Below are 18,342 nucleotides of genomic sequence, written 5' to 3'. Positions count from 1 at the left end.
AGGAATCGGCAATACGAATCCAAACAGGGGCCGTGTGGGCGCGGCCAGGGTGCCTACATCGACAACGATCCCCACAGGAGATTAAGGAAGGGGGATGGAGCCCTCTCGAAGCCCTCAGATGGAAGAAGGGGGGTATCCTGAACCAACAAGGGATATGGGAATCTCGCAAAGCGTTCGTTCTAGCGCCATGGGAGGCACGGATCAAATGCATCATTGATCAAGATGCAGAGGCGGCGCGAGCCTCGCATGATAAGATTGAGATGGAGTGTCTGTTCCAACAGGCCCTCTCAGACTGCACCCCGACAGTCATACAGGATCGCCCCCGAACGATTCTGTTCTTCACAGATGGAAGTGGATATGAAGGCCAGGTCGGCGCTTCAGCCGTTGCCCCGCGTGTGGGCGTTTTTCAACGGCGATATCTCGGAACCACCGACGAATCAACAGTGTACGTTGCCGAGCTCAACGGCATTGAAATGGCGATTGCCAGGGTCGTCAACCAACAACACAACAGGCTCTCAAGGCTTGTCATTTTCTCCGACTGCCAGGCCGCCATCCAGGCGGTGCAAAGACCCACGCGATCGTCGGGCCAATAGGTGCTGAGTACCATCTACAATCACGTACGGACCCTTCGATCGCCACAACTACAGCAAACGCCCACGTTCGATCAGATTCCCATCGAGATCCGTCGGATCCCCGCACACGTGGGCGTTTCTGGCAATGAAACCGCTGATGTTGAAGCAAAGTTAGCAGCAACGGAGGGGAAGAGGGGCGGATCGGATCAACCTCCCGCCGGTGATTCGGCAGCCAATCAGATCCAGTCCCCCGGCGATCGCGTCCTTCTAGCATCGATCGCAAAGCGTCGAGTGCGGCGGCGCATCAAAGAGAGATGGGCACAAGAGTGGGCGAGGGAAACAACTGGCCAGCCGAACCAGCGATTGGTAAAGGCACCAGACAAGAAGGTGCTTCGGCTGTTCGAATCCCTTTCGAAGCCGTACACCTCGATCTTGATTCAAATGCGCTCCATGCGGATCGCACTGAATCACTTCTTGTACAGAATCAAGGCGGTTGAATCAGATCAGTGTTACTGCAGCGAGGGGTCTCAAACACCGAGACATATCCTCATGCAGTGCCCGTTGTACGCTGACCTGAGGAAAACCTTCCTTGACAAGATCCGGATGACCGATCTTGGGGACTCGACGGACTATGATGCGATTGTATCGCACTCGCAGGCCACCCGCTACGTGGCTGAATTCATGCTACAAACAGGCCTCCTGGGACAGTTCCGGCACGTCGAAATCGAGCCAGAGCCGCCGAATGGGGGCGATGAAAACGATCCGCCAGGATGATCTGGCAACGGCACAGGGGGTGAAGACGCTGGGTAGGAGGAACGCCAAACCCACGGCCTACCGAGAGGCCGTGGACGACTACATCCAACGCGTCGACCCGACAACGAACGCCACGAATCGAGAACGAAGCAGGAGGATGTGGATACCAGAGAGAGAAGGCAGAGATGGAGATACAGGGGAAGCAGCAGGCCAATGTGAGGGCAAGATGAGGGATATATCGTGGGATTGAGGGCAATGAGGGCGTTTTGGTACTGTTTTTGGGCTGATTTTATATGGCAATACGCCGTTTTCCTATGTATCTACTGTTTCATCCGTGTGGGCTGGCGTTCGGATCACTCTTGCTTCCGCCGGAGGAAGCGCCTGCATAGCCATTACGCCACTAGTTAGGCTGCAACAGGTTAATAGAGCGTTGATTGATTGATTGATTGATGGTCGACCAGGTCAACCCACCCGCGCTATTGCAGCAAGTTAATGGATGGTATAGTATGGTATGCGATGAACTGAACTAGAATATTCTACTAAGGAAACCAGTCCCAGGATGTGAGGCTGAGGATCTGAAGCTGGTTACAGATTCTAGAGAATAAACGAACGGGTGAGGGGAGAAATGCTGTGTGATGCTTTGGTATAGGAAAAGGGCGGCCGAGAGTCGATTCCTGTGTCATGAGAAATGACTAGTCTCCACGCGGACACGTCCAGAAAGCGAATCGCTTTAGGCTAACAGTGACCTATTTATGAGATCCAGTCAGCAGTCCCATAGGCAGCTTTCCAATATATTAATTCATCATCGCCATCTAGTCCATCAGCTTGGAAAAATCTACCTGGATCTCTGACCACGGCACCTGACCAGCCCATGCGATCTGCAATCTTAACAGACGTATTCAAACCTGCCGACCTTGCATAAATAGTCGTCTGCGCGACTCTTCCACAGCCTAATCGTTTCCTCTTTTTCATCCAACCTTTGTAGTTGCAATTTTAACCGTTGCTGAAACCCCGAAAAGTCCTGAAGCAGTTGCGGAAGTATTTCATTAATTGTTCTCTTTGACGAGACACGGAGACTATATAGACAAGATGAAGACCAAATAGATTTCCAATCAATTTGCTTCTTCATATAGATAATGCAGGAATTATTTCCGAAGTAGCGGCAAGACTAGAATATTGGAAATTGTGAATGAAATGGACTTCGCAGGGTGCTATCATTCCTAATATGGAGTCCACAAGAACCCAAAATTTGATCCTCGTGCCTGTCCAAACAGGGGCATCATATGTCGTGGGCGAAGATCTTGAAGTAACACTCCATCTTCAAATTCTTTCCGGGTATATATATCATCCAAGGCCCGAGGTGACACATTAATGGCGCCCTCATTTGGAAATTTCGTGGGATCTCGGCCAAGATATAACATGATTCCTGGGCTCGGAAGATTGACAAGAGAGAGCTGACCCACATCAGAATAGGACGGGAGCGTGCCCTGGAAGGGGAAATAGTCGATGATTTGAGAAAAACAAATCCATGATACTTCATCAGGATTCTTATCATGCACTTGGCAAATTCTATCGATGATCGTCGGAAAGCCCGTGTCCGGATCCTTCCGGAGGGATAGCTCGGCGAATATTATTTGACCATGAATTGAAAATACCTGGTCGAATTCCAGGTGTCTTGTAATTTCGGGATAATAATCAGATTCATCAGGACTTAAGCCGTGGGCTTTGAGAAACCCGTTGTAATTCACCCAATTCTGACCGGTCTTGGCATCCATACTGATTTCTCTTTTGATGAAGTAGATCGTGTTCTCAAATACCTCACATGCGCTGTTGACTCCAAGGTCTATATCGCATAATTCGAATTTGAAACTCTGTGTTGACTGATAGCTGTCATCATCGCGTTCAATCCTAGAAATTCGAAGATTTGTGCCCGGGAAGTCATCAGAATATAGGTGGAAGAGCCAGATGGTATTATTGCGAATGATGTGGTGGCTGCGCTCCTGGTACCGGTCCTCCCACGCCTGGTGTATCTTCCAACCCTCGTCATCCAACTTCAACGTCCATATGAAAGACCAATGCTCACATCCATGATGAACTGTGAGGATGGAATGACTGTGATTAAGCAGTTGTGTTTTTCTCAAATTCGAGAGCTTGGTACAGTGGCATCGTGGGGAGCAAGGGTCATTAGGCTGAACCAAGGAGACAATTTTGTCCGCATCAGAATCGTCATAAACATACGACAGTGGTTGGGTGTTGGACAATTGGTGGCCGGGGGCGTCAAGGATACGTCCTAGCCTAGCCCAAGGTGCGTTTCTTTTTGGGTCTTTGCGATAATTTTCGAAATATTCGTCTTCAACGCGGTTCTTGAATACCATTAGAACTTATATAATCATTTCTGATTCCTGACTCACCCTGAGAAAGCAATAAAGATACGTTTTTTGGGCAAGTTCGTCACGAAAAAATGTGCAGACTGTCATCAAGTTGAAAATCTCCCTTTTCGAAAGATAGAACGCGACTTCCAGCCATATCTCGAGTGGAAAAATCATAATCCCAAACAAGACTTGACAGATGTTGACTTTTACAAGGTTACAGAAATCTACCGTCCCTTTGTAGGGTTGTCAGTCGCCCCAAAGTCCACTTATCGGTGTGAGGTGGATCCCACTTCCAGGTACTTTTTTCTTGCCCAACGAAATTAACATGCAGCCCCCGGGCCAATGCTTTCGAGTGAAGGAAATTTGAAGCGAATTGAAATGAGGACGGGTCAATGAGTTTGCGAAGGACTTCCGCCGCGTTTTTGGAGCTGGCCTCCAAACCAATACCTTTGAAATCACACCGACAATCTCGTAGCTCGTCGAGTTAGCCCTTTGCTCAATGGAACGCGAACCTCGAAAACTATTGTGAAAATTGGTAAATTGGGTAGTTAGCTGCCCTAAGTGTGTAATGTTTTCACACAACGTATACCTTCCCTTACTTGAGACCATCGACAGGGACAAGCGACCTGAATTTTAGGACTGTAACACTGGCATGTACAGTGCCCCCTTTATTGCCCTGCACCACCCTAAGAAGTGGCTGTCCCGTGTTTCATCATCTATCCAATAAAAAGCATTAGAATGTTTGTGTCTACGTCCACAACGAGAGAAGCGGGCCAATAGCCCTCTTTCCAAATGGCATCCATAAATGCGTTTATTGATGCTTTTTCTCAAACCAGGAGATTGCCGGGGAGGACGGAGCCGCTCGGAGTATCCCGACCAACAGCATGTGTACTGTGCAAACTTGAAAATGTGACGGCACGCCCTCATAACGGGAGCTATGCGGAGTGTCTCACTCCGGTGTGGCCGGGCGAGCTGGGTCAAAGCAACAGTACGGATATGAAAATTAATGTGTGATTGCGAGTCACTGTCTGCATTAGTGTGATTTGCCTTGTGATGGTCCAGAAAGTTTTCACGGCTAGCAAAATGTCAATTTTTTGTTTGAGGCTGAACGCTAAAGGAGTGGAGCCGAGGCGCCTCCCAAACGACTACGCGGACGTATCGCGGTTGTATCTTATACAGGGGTTGGCCAGTTTTGGTAATTGTTGGGTGAGTTGGGTGAGTTGGGTGATGTTGAGTTATAAGTGACGCTTCAATGTTTGTATAGTTGATAGGAATTGATTGTGTGTTCTGAGTACAAACAAGCTGGTAGCCAGGTAGACATATATACATGCACGTGCTCACGTTCCCGTGACTACATCAGTGACCGTGATATTCAACACTCCCACTCGCTGATTTCCTTCGTCATAAAGGATGTCAGCGACACTTCATCACGGTTGCTAAGCCCCATTAAAACCCCCCAAAAACCCGTGGTAAAAAGGAGGGAAAGGGTGCCTGCATGTTGCGTTTTGGTTTGGTTTGAAAGCTGGTGCGTCATGAGAGTATCACTCAATGCCGAGACCCTTTCGAAACCATTCAAATCTGTTTCGGGCAAGGGGCTTCGTCAAACCATCAGCAATCTGTTCCATTGTTGGGACATATCTCAGTTCTACTGTCCCAGAGTCTTGAACTTCTCCTTGCCACTTTCGTTGGATTTCCATATGTTTTGTACGCGAATGGTATTGAGGGTTCGAGGCCAGCGCAATGGCTCCCTGATTGTCGCCGCAAATGATTGTTGCGCATTTTCCTTGGCTCATGTTCAGTTCGTGAAGGAGTCTCCTCAACCATATAGCTTCCTTAGTTGCTTGTGTCTGGCCAATGAATTCTGCTTCGCAGGTTGATAGGGCGACAGTGCTCTGTCGTTTCGACTGCCAGCTGATCGCTCCACTTCCGATGTTGAACAGGTATCCGGCCGTCGACCGTCTCGTTTGGCGACAGCCAGCCCAATCTGAATCTGTGAAACCACGAAGCATCTGGAGCGGGCCTTTGTATGTGAGGCTGAGAAATATGGTGCCTTTGAGATACCGAAGAATACGTTGGCCGAGCTTCACGTGTTGTGGACCAGGGTTTGCCAAATGTCTGCTTGCCGCTGAGACGGCATATGCAATGTCACCCCTGGTTCCAAGCATGATATACATCAGCGATCCGATCATGCGCTGATACTTGTTCTTCAGGCTTGAGGGGCAGACGTATTCGGGCCCGTTTTCTGGCAGAGGTGAAGTGTCTATAGGCGTGCTGACGGGTGCACAGTCTGACATGCCAAATTGCTGGAGGACCTTGTGCACGTAAGCCTCTTGGCTGAGAAAGAGGATTCTATTCTGCCGGTCCCTCCGGATGGCCATGCCGAGATAGTAGCTGCATGGTCCTAGGTCTGTCATGTGAAAGCGATTTCTGAGGCTCCGTTTGATCTTCTTTATCTCTGCAATGCTTGGCCCGACGATTAAGAGGTCATCAACATATACTGCAATGTACATGCCACTCCGAACAAAGATGCTGAGATCAGCGTTGATGGGCTCAAAGCCAAGGCCCCGAAGGAAGTTGGTAAGAGTCTGATACCAGATGCGAGGTGCTTGTTTCAGGCCGTAGAGTGCTTTGCGGAGCTTACAGACCCTAGATGTGCCATCCGTAGTGTGGTGGGGCTGTTCGACATAGATCTCGTGGTCAACCTCGCCGTATAAGAACGCTGTTTTGACATCCATCTGCTCGATCTCGAGATCAAGGGCTGCTGCAATTGCGAATAGAGCCTTGTAGCTCATCGGTTTGACCACCGAGGCGAAAGTTTCGTCATAATCGACACCCTCCTCTTGAGTGAAACCTCTGACCACCCATCTGCACTTGTAGCGGACGATCTCTCCGCGAGCTCCTCTTTTCAGTTTGAAGATCCACTTCCCGCTTAGGACTCGGCGATCGTTGGGCAAGTCAACGAGTTCCCAAGTTTTGTTTTGCTTGAGCGATTGTATTTCTTCGGTCATTCCCTTTTCCCATTCGAGCCATCGTGGATCATTCTTGGCCTGACGAAGGGACTTTGGTTCAAAGGGTTCAGTCTCTTCCGCAGCTACGGTCAAGAAAGTTGGAATCACATTCTCGTCAGGGACATTCATCAATGCAAGTTCTTCTTCATCATAATCAGATGTGTCTTGAGAGATTTGTGTTTCTCGGAGTTTGAGTTCAGGGTGACGTTCAAGTGTACCTTGTGGCACGATGTGTTCTGCACCACCCTCTCGAAGCTCAGAATAATTCAGCCAATCTTGTGGAATTCGCCCTTGCTGAGCATCGCCTTGTTGCTGGTCACCGCCGAGTGGTGAGTCAATCCCCGGGACGGAATCCTCTAAAGAAGATGATAAACACCCGAAGATATCGTCACTCCGTGTTGGTGAAAAGGTCCTTTCTCCTTGTCCAGTAACAGTGGGCTGCGAGTTATTATTACTCGGCTGAGGCATATGCTCTTGCACTTTGTCGTCCGATGATCTAGGCTGTGTTTGCCCTTGCGGCGCCAGGGATGCTTGGCGTCCCGAGGCTGGCACGGATGCATGTCGCACACTTGCCGAAGGTTGGTTTACTAGTCCCACCGTCTCACTCCCCCCTGAGGCAGCAGCCGTTGCCCCAGGTAAGCTCTGCTGATCGGCTCCCACATCTTCTATAGTCTGTGTGGAGGGTGTGCTGAGAACTTCATGAAATTCTGCGTTTGGTGTACCAATGATCCTGCCGTCTTCCAGTAGGATGCGGTAGTTCGTATTTCCTTCGTATCCCAGTAGCAGACATGGCCTTGTTCTTGGTCCTGCCAACTTCTTTCTTTGTCTGGGTGGAATGAGGTACTCTCCCTTGGATCCAATGACTCTCAGCCGCGATAGGTCGGGCTTGTCACCATACCAAGCTTGGTACGGAGTCATGTTACGTTTGGATGATGGTGATCGATTCGAGAGGAAGGCCGCCGTCCGCGCAATCTCCGGCCAGAACTTCGGCGGTAGTTTTGCATGCGCGAGCGTTGGTCCGACTCGATCGTAGATTGTCCTATGGGCTCTTTCTGCCACTCCATTCTGTTGGTGCTGATCGACACCTGTGACTTCGGCATGGATTGCTCTTGAGAAGAGGATGAACTTCATTTCTTCTCCCACTTGCTCAGGGATTCGGTCAAGACGAATGCGTCTGCATTTGCGCTCGGGGCGCTCATTGTGATCGAGAAAATACCGCAAAGACCCAACAACGAATTCTTGGCGCTGTGGTATGGGGATGATCTCAACCCATCCAGTAAAGTCGTCGACAATGGTCATCCAGTAGCGGCTACCATCAAGGCCCTCCTCAAATGGCCCTGCAACATCGATATGAAGGAGTTCCATGGCATATTTGGATCTTGTGCTCGCTTCTGAACGACGATGGGGGGTTTCGGTCATTCGTCCCTGGAGGCATGGGTTGCATGGTTGGCGTGGTGCAACGTCCTGAATGCCATAGGCTTGCCTTTTGAGTCGTTGAATGTTTGCATCGCTCATGTGGGCAAGCCTGTTGTGCCAAAGCGCCGATTGCGGTCTGATGTGGTAAGCCGGGAAAGCGGGTTTCGACCACAGGTCGAGTGCGTAAACTCCATGATATTGGCTTGCAGTGAACAGGTTCCCCCCATCTGACTTATTCCGAATCTTTGCGCCATTGCTTGAGAAGTCAATCTTTGCCCCTCGATTGAGAAGTTGCAACACAGATATGAGGTTTGCATGGGCGGTCGGGACGAACAAGACGTCATCTAGAACCAGCCACTTCTTTTTGCCTCGTACATTGCACAGGATGTTTGCCACTCCTATGCCGGAAGGGGCCGTAGAGGTGTCGACGCTCCTTAGTGGTGGGCCATCGTATTTGTCCATCTTGACGAATCTCGAAGCGTTGTTGCAGACGTGCTGGGCACATCCACTATCCACGATCCAGGCGTCACGGATTGAGAGAGCTTTCGTGACCATCAGACTGGGAATATGATTTAAGGTCGCAAAGTTCCCTTCGACTTCCGTTCCGAACGCTTCATTGATGTCTTGTCTCGAGACTTGTGTCGCCATGAAGGTAGGTCTTTTGGGGTTCCTCGGCCCCTCAGAGTCGTCGTCTTCATTGTCTGTACTGGCACGCTTCATAGGTGGCTTACTGGAGTTGGCGTTTGCACCGCTGGACCTTGTCCTGCGAGCCTTTTTCCGTTTTTCTGGGTTCCTCAGATCGGGATTCTTCTCGAAGCATTCAGGCTCTGTATGATAGGGCCTTCGACAGAAAACACAGAACGGGACATTATTTATCTCTATTCGGCATGTTTGTCCGTCTGAGGACGGTATGATCTTTTTGTTGTCCCCAAAGCTTCGGCTCAGCGTGAAGGCAGGAAGCGCATTTGTGTCTACAGGGTTGTTACCCAGCTGTCCTTTTCGATGCTCCTCCTCGATGGCCTTGTTCTCAATGTAGTCGAATGTGGGAGCGGCTTTGGTGATATTTCCATCTTCATCTCTATCATTGACAATATCCATTTGTCTGAAAACATGGTCGCGGAAGCTCTCATATTCCGGACCTAGAGCATGCAAGAAAAAGAAGGTTCGTTCGATTTCAGACGTGACACAAGCGGGGTCAAGCAGGAGTTTTTCCGCATGGATCTTTCTGATCTCGGCGCCGAGGGCTTGTGCACTCCCACACTTTGCTCGGGTAAGAGACATGTACCTTCGCTGAAGATTGACATATGTCCCTGAGCCCTCTGGTTTGAAGTTTTCTTTGACCGCCTTGATCAGGGGTTGGACTCGTGTGATTTCGAAGGCGTTTATCCGCTGAGCCGCATTGTGGGTCAGCTTTGCCGCAATCATTGACGAATAGAATGTCTGGCGGTGGGACCAATGCTGTGCCTCCTCCTCTTCCATAGGTGGGATCGGTCCATCTTTAGCCACTGGAGATATACGAAGAAACTCCTTGACCTTTAGGTTCCACTGAGCCCAGTCGTTGGCATTATCAAGAATTGGTATGGCATTGTAGAACGAGCTCAGGCCTATTTGTTCGAATTTATTCGAATCCATCCTGATGAGGGGACTCTTCGGTGCTGAAGAATTCAGCGCTTGAAGTGTCACTCGAGTGGATCGAAAGGGCAGAAGGTGTGCAGCTGAACAATTCGGGAGATCTTGGCTCGAGACCAAAGAGTTCCAGGCTCGAAGCCTTGCTTGGTTGACTGGAATGAACGGATTGGGAACGCTCTGACGACCTTGGGCTAGGTGTATGCGACGGAGGAACGTATTCGCTGTCTGGTAGCTCGTAGGGCTTCAGATGTTGGCTGTACGATTCGAAGAAGTGAGGAAAACGGATGCGATCGACCACATATCGTGATTGTTGATCTGTGAAGGTTGAGGGTCTGTTTGGTCGGAGATTGTACCGGGCTTGGTTGTTGCCGGTCGAGGTCAAAACTGCATCGGTGTTTGTTGAGCTGGGATAACTTGGCCCTTGTTCCGGACTGGGGAGTGCGGCTTGAGCTTGACGTAGAGAGTTGTGCTCTGTAGTGTGGTGGCAATCGGCAATCACAGAGGCAACAGCGAGCGCCCGACGTGTTCGCTCTTCTGGAGGTAAATTTCTATAGGCTCCTCCGACCGAGTGTCGGGAGAGTGATGGGAAATTCGTCTTCTGGATTTGCGTAAAGCGCCAATGGCGGATGTTTCGAAGATAGCACACCAGACTGAGCTCTTCGTCAATCCAGTTGTGTCCCTTCTGTGATCCGTGTTTTCTTCTCATGAGATAGAACAAAAACCGCGTCCCGTGTCAAGGATATCGGGGGTTTGAGAAGGAAAAACTAGGGTAACGGTGTGCTACAGAAATCAGGTTATTGCCTGTGTATCTGGCGATGTGATGTGTCTGCGGCGGTGGGCCGGACGTTGTTTGTTGTGCAACATGACCGTAGGATATCATTGGTCTGACAATCATCTGGAGCGGTGTGATGGCTGTCGCGTATTTGTAACAGAGAGGTGTATCCCAGGATTGATTTGACGAATGCCCGTAGCGGTGTGGTGGTTGTTTCTGAGATTATTGCGATGATCCGCACAATTTATCTTCCTCTTGGACGTGAGAACCGTGTTTTCTCTGAAGTTCGAAGCAAGCTGTTCCAGTTCGGTCAATAGATGAAGCTATCACTTGTAGGGGAAACTTAGTAGGAGGTATTTTCCAGTTTGATGTGCGCAGTCTCGGGCTCATAACCTGTTGAGTTATAAGTGACGCTTCAATGTTTGTATAGTTGATAGGAATTGATTGTGTGTTCTGAGTACAAACAAGCTGGTAGCCAGGTAGACATATATACATGCACGTGCTCACGTTCCCGTGACTACATCAGTGACCGTGATATTCAACAGGGTGAGTTGGGTGAGTTGGGTGAGTTGGGTGAGTTGGGTGAGTTGGGTGAGTTGGGTGAGTTGGGTGAGTTGGGTGAGTTGTGTTGAATATCACGCTACCAGGTCTGGTCTGCTCTAAAGTTAGAAAGCTTTCGCCGGTGCCTGCCGTGATGCATGGTCATTTTGATTTCGGCCAGTTCCTTTCGTCCCCCGGGGTATTTGCTGACAGGGACGTGAACGACGTATCCCTCCTAGGCACGGCGACGGTGCGAAATGATTGGATCACAAGTTTTTGAAGTTGGGGTGGGCGCGTGGACTATGTTTTCTGAGACCCAGTCTGCACGGCAGACTCCAGGGTGGACTCCGCCATAACTAATTGTACAGTGCCTTCACCGCTTCTTCTTCTCGCCTCGTTAAGTCTGAGCACAACGGCGCTAAATGATTGGCCGTCAGTCGAGTACTAAACAAGGTTGTTGCAGCGGGTCAAAGGTGTAGACAAGGCGGGGAGGGCAGGTTACAGTTACAGCTAATTCAGATTGCCGCCTATTCGCTTTCTTCGCCGTTCTTCTACGTAATGGCTGTTTTGATTTGCTCCATTGCGCTTATATTTGGAGTTTATTTGCACCCTAAAAATCCCTGCGGGGTCTCACTCCATCCAGCAGTTGGCTCGTTGAGCCCTCGTTTGAAAATGTTACGAGTGCCGTGCGTTAAATAAGTTGGGACGCTGGTATTCCCCCTGCTAAAACTAGATCCTAGACACCATACACAACCCCCTTTTGCCCACGAATTCCCCCGCCCACGTTTTACCACACCCCGTGTGCAGCTCTTGAACGTTCATCACCGCAGCCACCTTCTCAACTGCATCCTGAGAATATCAGTTTAGGTCTACGAATAAAAACGACCTTGACGATTATTAGGCGCTTCAAATCTAGCGGTAGTAGGTTGATATAGAACGAGTGATCATTCAGGGCCTCCGCCTAGCAAGCCCCCAGGAATGATTGTTTAGTGGACATGGGGCAAATGACTTCTTCATCATCATAAAGGACAGGTATCGCTATACAGCAACCTAGGAAACTCATCCAGAAAGCACGAAACAGACGGAGTTTCCCTTCCGGTGAATACATAATTGACAAAATATTTGCGTGACGTGTACAGTCTGGGAAACACCTCACACCCTCAAGCAAGATGCCCGTGGACCGGTTTTAATCACCTGCTTGGTGACCAATATTTTTTGGACCGCTGGAAAGGTCTTGCAGATCTTGTCGAGTGGTACGATGATTCTGTTAATGGGCCCTGAGGTGAACACTGCCAGAAGCCGGACTGGCACTAGGTGGACAAGTCCAGCCAGTGAATCGCTTCAGGACGAGCCATGGACTAACGATCCGTATTGGGCACAATTATCACAAACACGTTTTTGACATATTTTTTCAAACTATAGGCCACGCAACCCACAAATTAACCCTCCAGGAACCCGGCTAGTTAACTAGCTCCGCGTGCGGCTACAATTGTGGGCATTTGGTTGACAATCATATAAGGCGTACGCGACGCGCGCTAGTACAGTGAGCTCCATTGATCGGTTATCGCTCTATATGGGCTGAGAGAGGTGATGGAAATTCCAGCTTGGAGAGTTAAATTATCCAAATCATGAAAGCGCATTGATAGTTCAACGAGCGGCTGAGGATCAGCCAAATATCCCCTCGACTGTCCGCTTGCGCCTTTTAGTGCGATTACGGATGTGTAAGATATTAATTACTTCATCAATGTACTAAGTTAAAAGGCTAGGTAGGCTATTGGCCATATGTGGTGACGAAAACGTACGGAGAGGCCGCAGCCAATGACTTAGTTACTCCGGCAAGCGCCCAGATTGGTTATCTTACAGGTATATGAGCAGTCTTTGACATTGCATGCTGATATCCCTAGCACGTGATAATAGGCAACGGTGTTACTGCAGGGGGATAACCTTCGCACAAGGAATAGCTGCCAGCTCTGTCAATAACCTTCATAATTGAGCCAGTCTCGTCGCTCTTGTATTGACATTGAGCTGCCCTCTCAGCAAATTGCGAATAATCCAAACATCGATCAGGTCATATCTTCGGGATCAGAGGCACAGAGAAAAAGAAAATTGAACAAAAAAGATTAGGCGGTAGGTACAGTACTCGCCTGAAGGCCACGTCAACTAGTCTCTAACCAGAGCACACATCCGGGTACAATGGGTAGACTTGTTCAGCCAGACACATGTCTGCAGGAATCAATGACCTATCTCCTCGAAACGAGCCCTCAACCGATCCTTGTATTCCGCGTCTTCTTCCATCTTTGCTTGAATGAAATTCCCCGCGTCCACGGACCAATAAGGGCTTACCGTCCGATCGAATATTCGCTGAGTGCAGTGCTCTTCACAGAAAATTCGCTGGATATGCTCGTTGAACACTCTGAGAAGGCCCTTAGGGCTATGGACAGCTTGAAAATACCAGAAGCGCCCTCTGTCCCAGCATTTAGGGCCGAGCCTATCGGAACAGAGCGGGGAGAGAAAGGATAAAAAGAAGAGGAAGAAAGAGAAGAGAAGAAAGGCCACCGCAGAAGAGCCCATTACCGAACAGCCTACTGCTGAAGAGGCTCTTGCCGAAGAACCCGCGGCCCCAGAGCCCGCTACTCAAGAATACCCTGCCGAAGAATACCCTGCCCCAGAGCCCGCTACTGAAGAATACCCTGCCGAAGAATACCCTGCCCCTGAGCCTGCCGCCGAAGAATACCCTGCCGAAGAATACCCTGCCGAAGAGTACCCTGCCGAAGAGTACCCTGCCGAAGAGTACCCTGCCCCTGAGCCCGCTACGGAAGAATACTTTGCCGAAGAATACCCTGCCCCTGAGCCTGCCACCGAAGAACACCCTGTCGAAGAGCCTGCTGCTGAAGAGCCACTTCTTGAAAAAACCTTTCTCGAAGGAAATTTCGCTGGATTATCAGCCCACAATTTCTTGCGTATCCAAGTCTCTGCTAAACATTTGACATTTGCCTCTCCGGTTTTTAAAAGACTACTGGCTGGAAGCTGGAAAGAAAGCGTTGCCTTTCTCCAAAAGGGTTCAGTTGAGATCGTTGCTGATAGCTGGGATATTGAAGCTCTCATGATACTGCTTCGAGCTATTCACGGTCAACACTATCATATACCTAAGAAGCTGACCTTGGAGATGCTCGCGAAAGTTGCTGTTATCGCAGACTACTATGAATGCGGAGAGACTTTGTGTTTTCTGACAGACGTGTGGATTGAGAAACTGGAAGAGAAAATTCCTGCTGCAGCTTCTAAGGATTTGGTTCTATGGCTTTGGATAGCCTGGTTTTTCCGACTCCCTTCTCAGTTCAAGTTATCGACATCTATTGCTATGTCGCACAGCGAAGGTTCGATTGATAGTCTAGAACTTCCGATCCCGAAAAGTGTCATAGGTGAGGCAGTCACACTCTCTCGAAAGCTTAAAAACTAATGATTCAATAGTTTCGATAAATGAAGGTAGAGAGAAGGCTATCCACAATCTGATTCTCCTGCTTGATGAAACACGCGATGCCTTTTTGCTCGGCACGCGGGGCTGTCGTTTTGAGTGTCGCTCAATTATGTATGGTGCTTTGACTATGCAGATGCAGTCGAACAATCTACTCTCTCCAGAAAAAAAGGGCCCTTTTCCGAATTTGAATTACAGGTCTCTTGTGCAGGGTGTAAAAGCATTCAAATCACCAGAATGGTATGATTCATCCTCGAGATACTCGAGCTATGGATCCAGCCATGTGCAACGCTGCGCTGAAGCTTCCTTTGCATCTATTTTCGGAGGACTTGAAGAATCTCTTGAGGGGCTGGAATTGAGTCGGTTCACGAATCAATAGTTCAGTCAATAGTTTCAGAAATCACTCAAAGAGTGAAGACGGTTTCACCTGTTTCACAACATACTGTACTGTCTTGGTGAATGGAAGTAGAACAGAGGGGTTAAAGGAAACTTTGACCCTAGAGGATGACGCACTCATTATTGTTGGACTCCTTCGCTTGGCTTTCTTATCGCCTACGCTGTTTTAAAATCGGAAAATAATTCCAAATCATCGGAGAGATAATTTGAGCCCGACCACCCTGACCCCTGCTAGTTCATCATCCATGGGCTAACCCTCCGAACAATTAGGCGCCCTGCCAGTCCGCCGACTGATCACCGTGATGTCGATCAAACGCATTTATTGAGTACCTAGTTCCCTGCGCGAAGGATAACTCCGACGCAAAGCGTGGCACCGCATAATATCGCCTACTCCCTAATTGCTTAACAATAACTCAGTAAATCGACGGGATAAGGGCACCTCAGTATTCAACATGGTGGCGGTAAGCCTCCCGCCGTTATAGATAGGCTTAGCCCTCACTCTTGGAGATAAAGAGGACCTCCAGGGATGGGAAGTCGTACCTAATAGAGAAGACCGTCCGAAGTGAGCTGACCATGGGGCTGTACACTGGTAGATTTGCCTAACCCAGTTTCCACCGGGTGGACGCCTAACACGGTAAGCGGCTTACTAGGAATCTTAGTGAAAGCTTGTTGTAAACGAGGCAGACAACATACTCCATTACGTCAGAGGCGCAGCTATGTACCTATCAGAGCACTCTTTAAAGGGTGACTGACAGGTTGCGGCTATAATTGGCTCGGTCTTGACCCCTGGACCCCAAATCATTGCCTTCCACCAAATTGAGGCATTGTTGCGACTCTTGTACATCCAGCTTGCGCCAATATCTTCGGGTATAAAACGAAGGCCCCGCTACAAGGTTACTAGTGAAAAGCACATAAAATTGAAAATGGCTCCTGGCTCTCCCTGTTTTGTCGACCATAAGGATTCCCTTGAACCTCGCCAGTCGACAGATATGGATGAGGACGATGGCATACCGGCTGACACTGCAACAGGCGAGGAAGCCGACACAATAATCACTTCGTTCATTGAACGCATTTCCAAAATTTCGGTAGCTCCTTCTTATGGGCAAATTACCTGCCCTGTCGTGGTCCCTCAACGACGACCCGGAAATAAAGCGAGAGGTTTCATGAAAGCCTATGCTCCAATGCTATCCCAATGTGGCATCACCCAGGAGCACTTTCATGAGTTCATCGACGCTCTGAATAAAGCAGTCCAGGCTTCTAAATGGATTGCTGCTGTGCAAATTGTAGCATTCGGGGCTTCGTTCGTGCCGAACCAAATCTCGATGGGCGCGACGGCGGCAGTGCAGGTAGTATCAGCAGTCGCAGCAAAGGCACAAATTAGATGGAAGTAGGTCCCGTCGCAGAAATCCCTCGGAAATAACTTCTGTCTAATGCCCCTTGGCCAGAGTGAACTCTTTTATAGATAAGGCAAATCGAGAACTATTCTGCCCTCGAGGACTCTACTGTATGATTGTGACATACAACCCTCTCGCGCAGAAACAGCAAGAAGACCTCGATAGGTCGGTACAAAGACAATTTGCCAGCGACACTTCTGACCTCTCTGGAAGCAAATGGCCGGATAAAGTCAGGAGAAACTTGCGTAATCCTTTTTCTGCTACTACGGAAGGGGAGCACAATTTACCACCAGAAATTGCACCCCTAATATTCTCGGACGATGAGGATGAGAACACTGAGACAAGGAAGAAAGCGAGACCTTGGGAGAAAATGAATAATTACTTTGATAATCGCGCCCGGGCAAGATATGTAAGTTTCTCAAATTCAAGACAGGGAGGCTTCCATTAACAAATCAAACCAGGCTAGTGAAAGCAACCATGATACTTTATCCTCAGCCCCTGAATCTAAATTCCAACATCGATTCCTTGATCCTAATCACCCGGCCAGTAATGGAGGTCTTCTTGGCTTGATATCGGGCGGGCGCCTTACGATTGACCCAAAAAAGACAATGGAAAGCGCGAATAGTTTATATGAGCAGCAGGAAAAGCTTATATATGAGCAACAAGATAGCCAGTTGGAGCTGCTTCGCCGTCAGTTCCGCGCCATGGGCTTCTCTGAACAACAGCAACGCCAGCATATCGCAACCTACGAGTGGCAATTCCAGTTGCAGCGAGACCAGCTACAGGCCCAGAGGAATGGAATGGAAATTATCCCCAGAAAAATCTTGAGGAATGTTCTTTATCTCATGATTGTGAACCTGCCAACTGAGGAAGAAGTTGAGGCTGCTAGAATGGCGATGAATGCGGATGAGGACGACGATGGCAGCCAAAGAAGCTTCGCGAGCATGGTCAACGTTCAATAGTTAACGTCACATTTTTTGATCCATAGATAGCTTCATTGTTTGAACTTGCACCGCTCTCATGTATCTAGGGAACGATTAGCTACCCTGGGTCCTTCAGACTCGGGAAGCAGCTCGAGTTCAATGAAGCAGCTCCACACCACAGCCCACACTCTTCCTCCTACCTGTCCTCAAACAGACATTACAACACAACCACAAAAATAGAATATATCTGGAATTATCCCGTAGAGTAGACCATGTATTCCTTTTGGGCTATGGGTGTCTTGCGGCGATTGCTGTCGCACAATGCTTTCTCGCCTTTAAAAGCTTCCCATCCCTATGCCCCTGTTCTTCCCCTTAAGTATTGTCAGGGCTCCTCACTATTTCCCGACCATTCACTATGCCCCGAGGAGCCAAACGGAAGCCCTGCAATTATTGCCACCAACAGAAGAGGAAATGCGACCTTTCTTCTCGGATTGGACAAGGAGGAGCAGGTTGCTCAGGATGCACTACCCAGTATATAGAATGCCATTCTGGAGCCTTTGGGCAAACATATATGCTCAAGCGGCAACTATGAGGGCCCGAAACCCGAGCCCAGCGTCCAGTATGTGGGAGGACCAAATTAAACCTGTTGGATCAACTTCCCAGGATTCACTGCTCGACCTACCACCCAGTAGTAGCTGTAGGACTAGCGGTTGGAAGCCCCACGAAGACTCTTGCCTGTGCAATGACCCAATTGATTCTTTCTCTCCGTCCGCGATAGAGGTCACTGTTGCTTCACCTGAGCCCACGCCTCAAGCATTGCAAAGCCCGAAGTTTCCTCTAGAGATCAGACTCGATAGCTAGAATCGAGGAGAAATATCTTGATGCTATGTGGTGGGTGTGTTCGGTGAGGTGTAGATCTAAGAACGATATTGTAAATGAGGGAGACTAGATTCGTTTTAATATGGCGATCAAGCATTTTCTTCATTTCACATCGAAGCACAAAGGGATCCTGAAGGCTATATTGATCTTTACCCATCTGAGCTGCTTGCTAGGGCGTTGCATTCCAGCAAGGCGTGGATTGTGGATGACGATTGC

General features: G+C 49.2%; 4 protein-coding genes across 4 annotated transcripts; 3 read left to right on the top strand and 1 right to left on the bottom strand.

Moving 5' to 3' along the window:
* Window positions 1–9,739: 9,739 nt before the first annotated feature.
* N7473_011084 (uncharacterized protein) lies at window positions 9,740–10,456 on the bottom strand (the record flags this gene model as incomplete). Its single annotated transcript, XM_057157023.1, has 1 exon — window positions 9,740–10,456. The coding sequence occupies one exon, from the start codon at window positions 10,454–10,456 to the stop codon at window positions 9,740–9,742; it is 717 nt and encodes a 238-aa protein (XP_057004317.1).
* Window positions 10,457–10,752: 296 nt separating this feature from the next.
* N7473_011083 (uncharacterized protein) lies at window positions 10,753–11,342 on the top strand (the record flags this gene model as incomplete). The annotated part of the gene is made up of 2 exons (XM_057157022.1): window positions 10,753–10,831; window positions 11,170–11,342. The coding sequence occupies 2 exons, from the start codon at window positions 10,753–10,755 to the stop codon at window positions 11,340–11,342; spliced, it is 252 nt and encodes an 83-aa protein (XP_057004316.1).
* Window positions 11,343–13,297: 1,955 nt separating this feature from the next.
* Window positions 13,298–14,923, top strand: N7473_011082 (uncharacterized protein; the record flags this gene model as incomplete). Its single annotated transcript, XM_057157021.1, has 3 exons — window positions 13,298–13,336; window positions 13,518–14,481; window positions 14,531–14,923. 3 exons carry the CDS (start codon window positions 13,298–13,300, stop codon window positions 14,911–14,913), a joined length of 1,386 nt encoding a protein of 461 aa, XP_057004315.1. The 3' UTR covers window positions 14,914–14,923.
* Window positions 14,924–15,853: 930 nt separating this feature from the next.
* N7473_011081 (uncharacterized protein) lies at window positions 15,854–17,286 on the top strand (the record flags this gene model as incomplete). Its single annotated transcript, XM_057157020.1, has 3 exons — window positions 15,854–16,317; window positions 16,376–16,733; window positions 16,786–17,286. The coding sequence occupies 3 exons, from the start codon at window positions 15,854–15,856 to the stop codon at window positions 17,284–17,286; spliced, it is 1,323 nt and encodes a 440-aa protein (XP_057004314.1).
* Window positions 17,287–18,342: the final 1,056 nt, after the last annotated feature.

Source organism: Penicillium subrubescens (genome assembly GCF_028828155.1).
Source record: "Penicillium subrubescens strain IBT 31985 chromosome Unknown utg000008l_segment0_segment0, whole genome shotgun sequence".
NCBI classification, from domain to species: Eukaryota; Fungi; Ascomycota; class Eurotiomycetes; order Eurotiales; family Aspergillaceae; genus Penicillium; species Penicillium subrubescens.
This window is presented reverse-complemented; position numbering and strand designations above follow the sequence as displayed.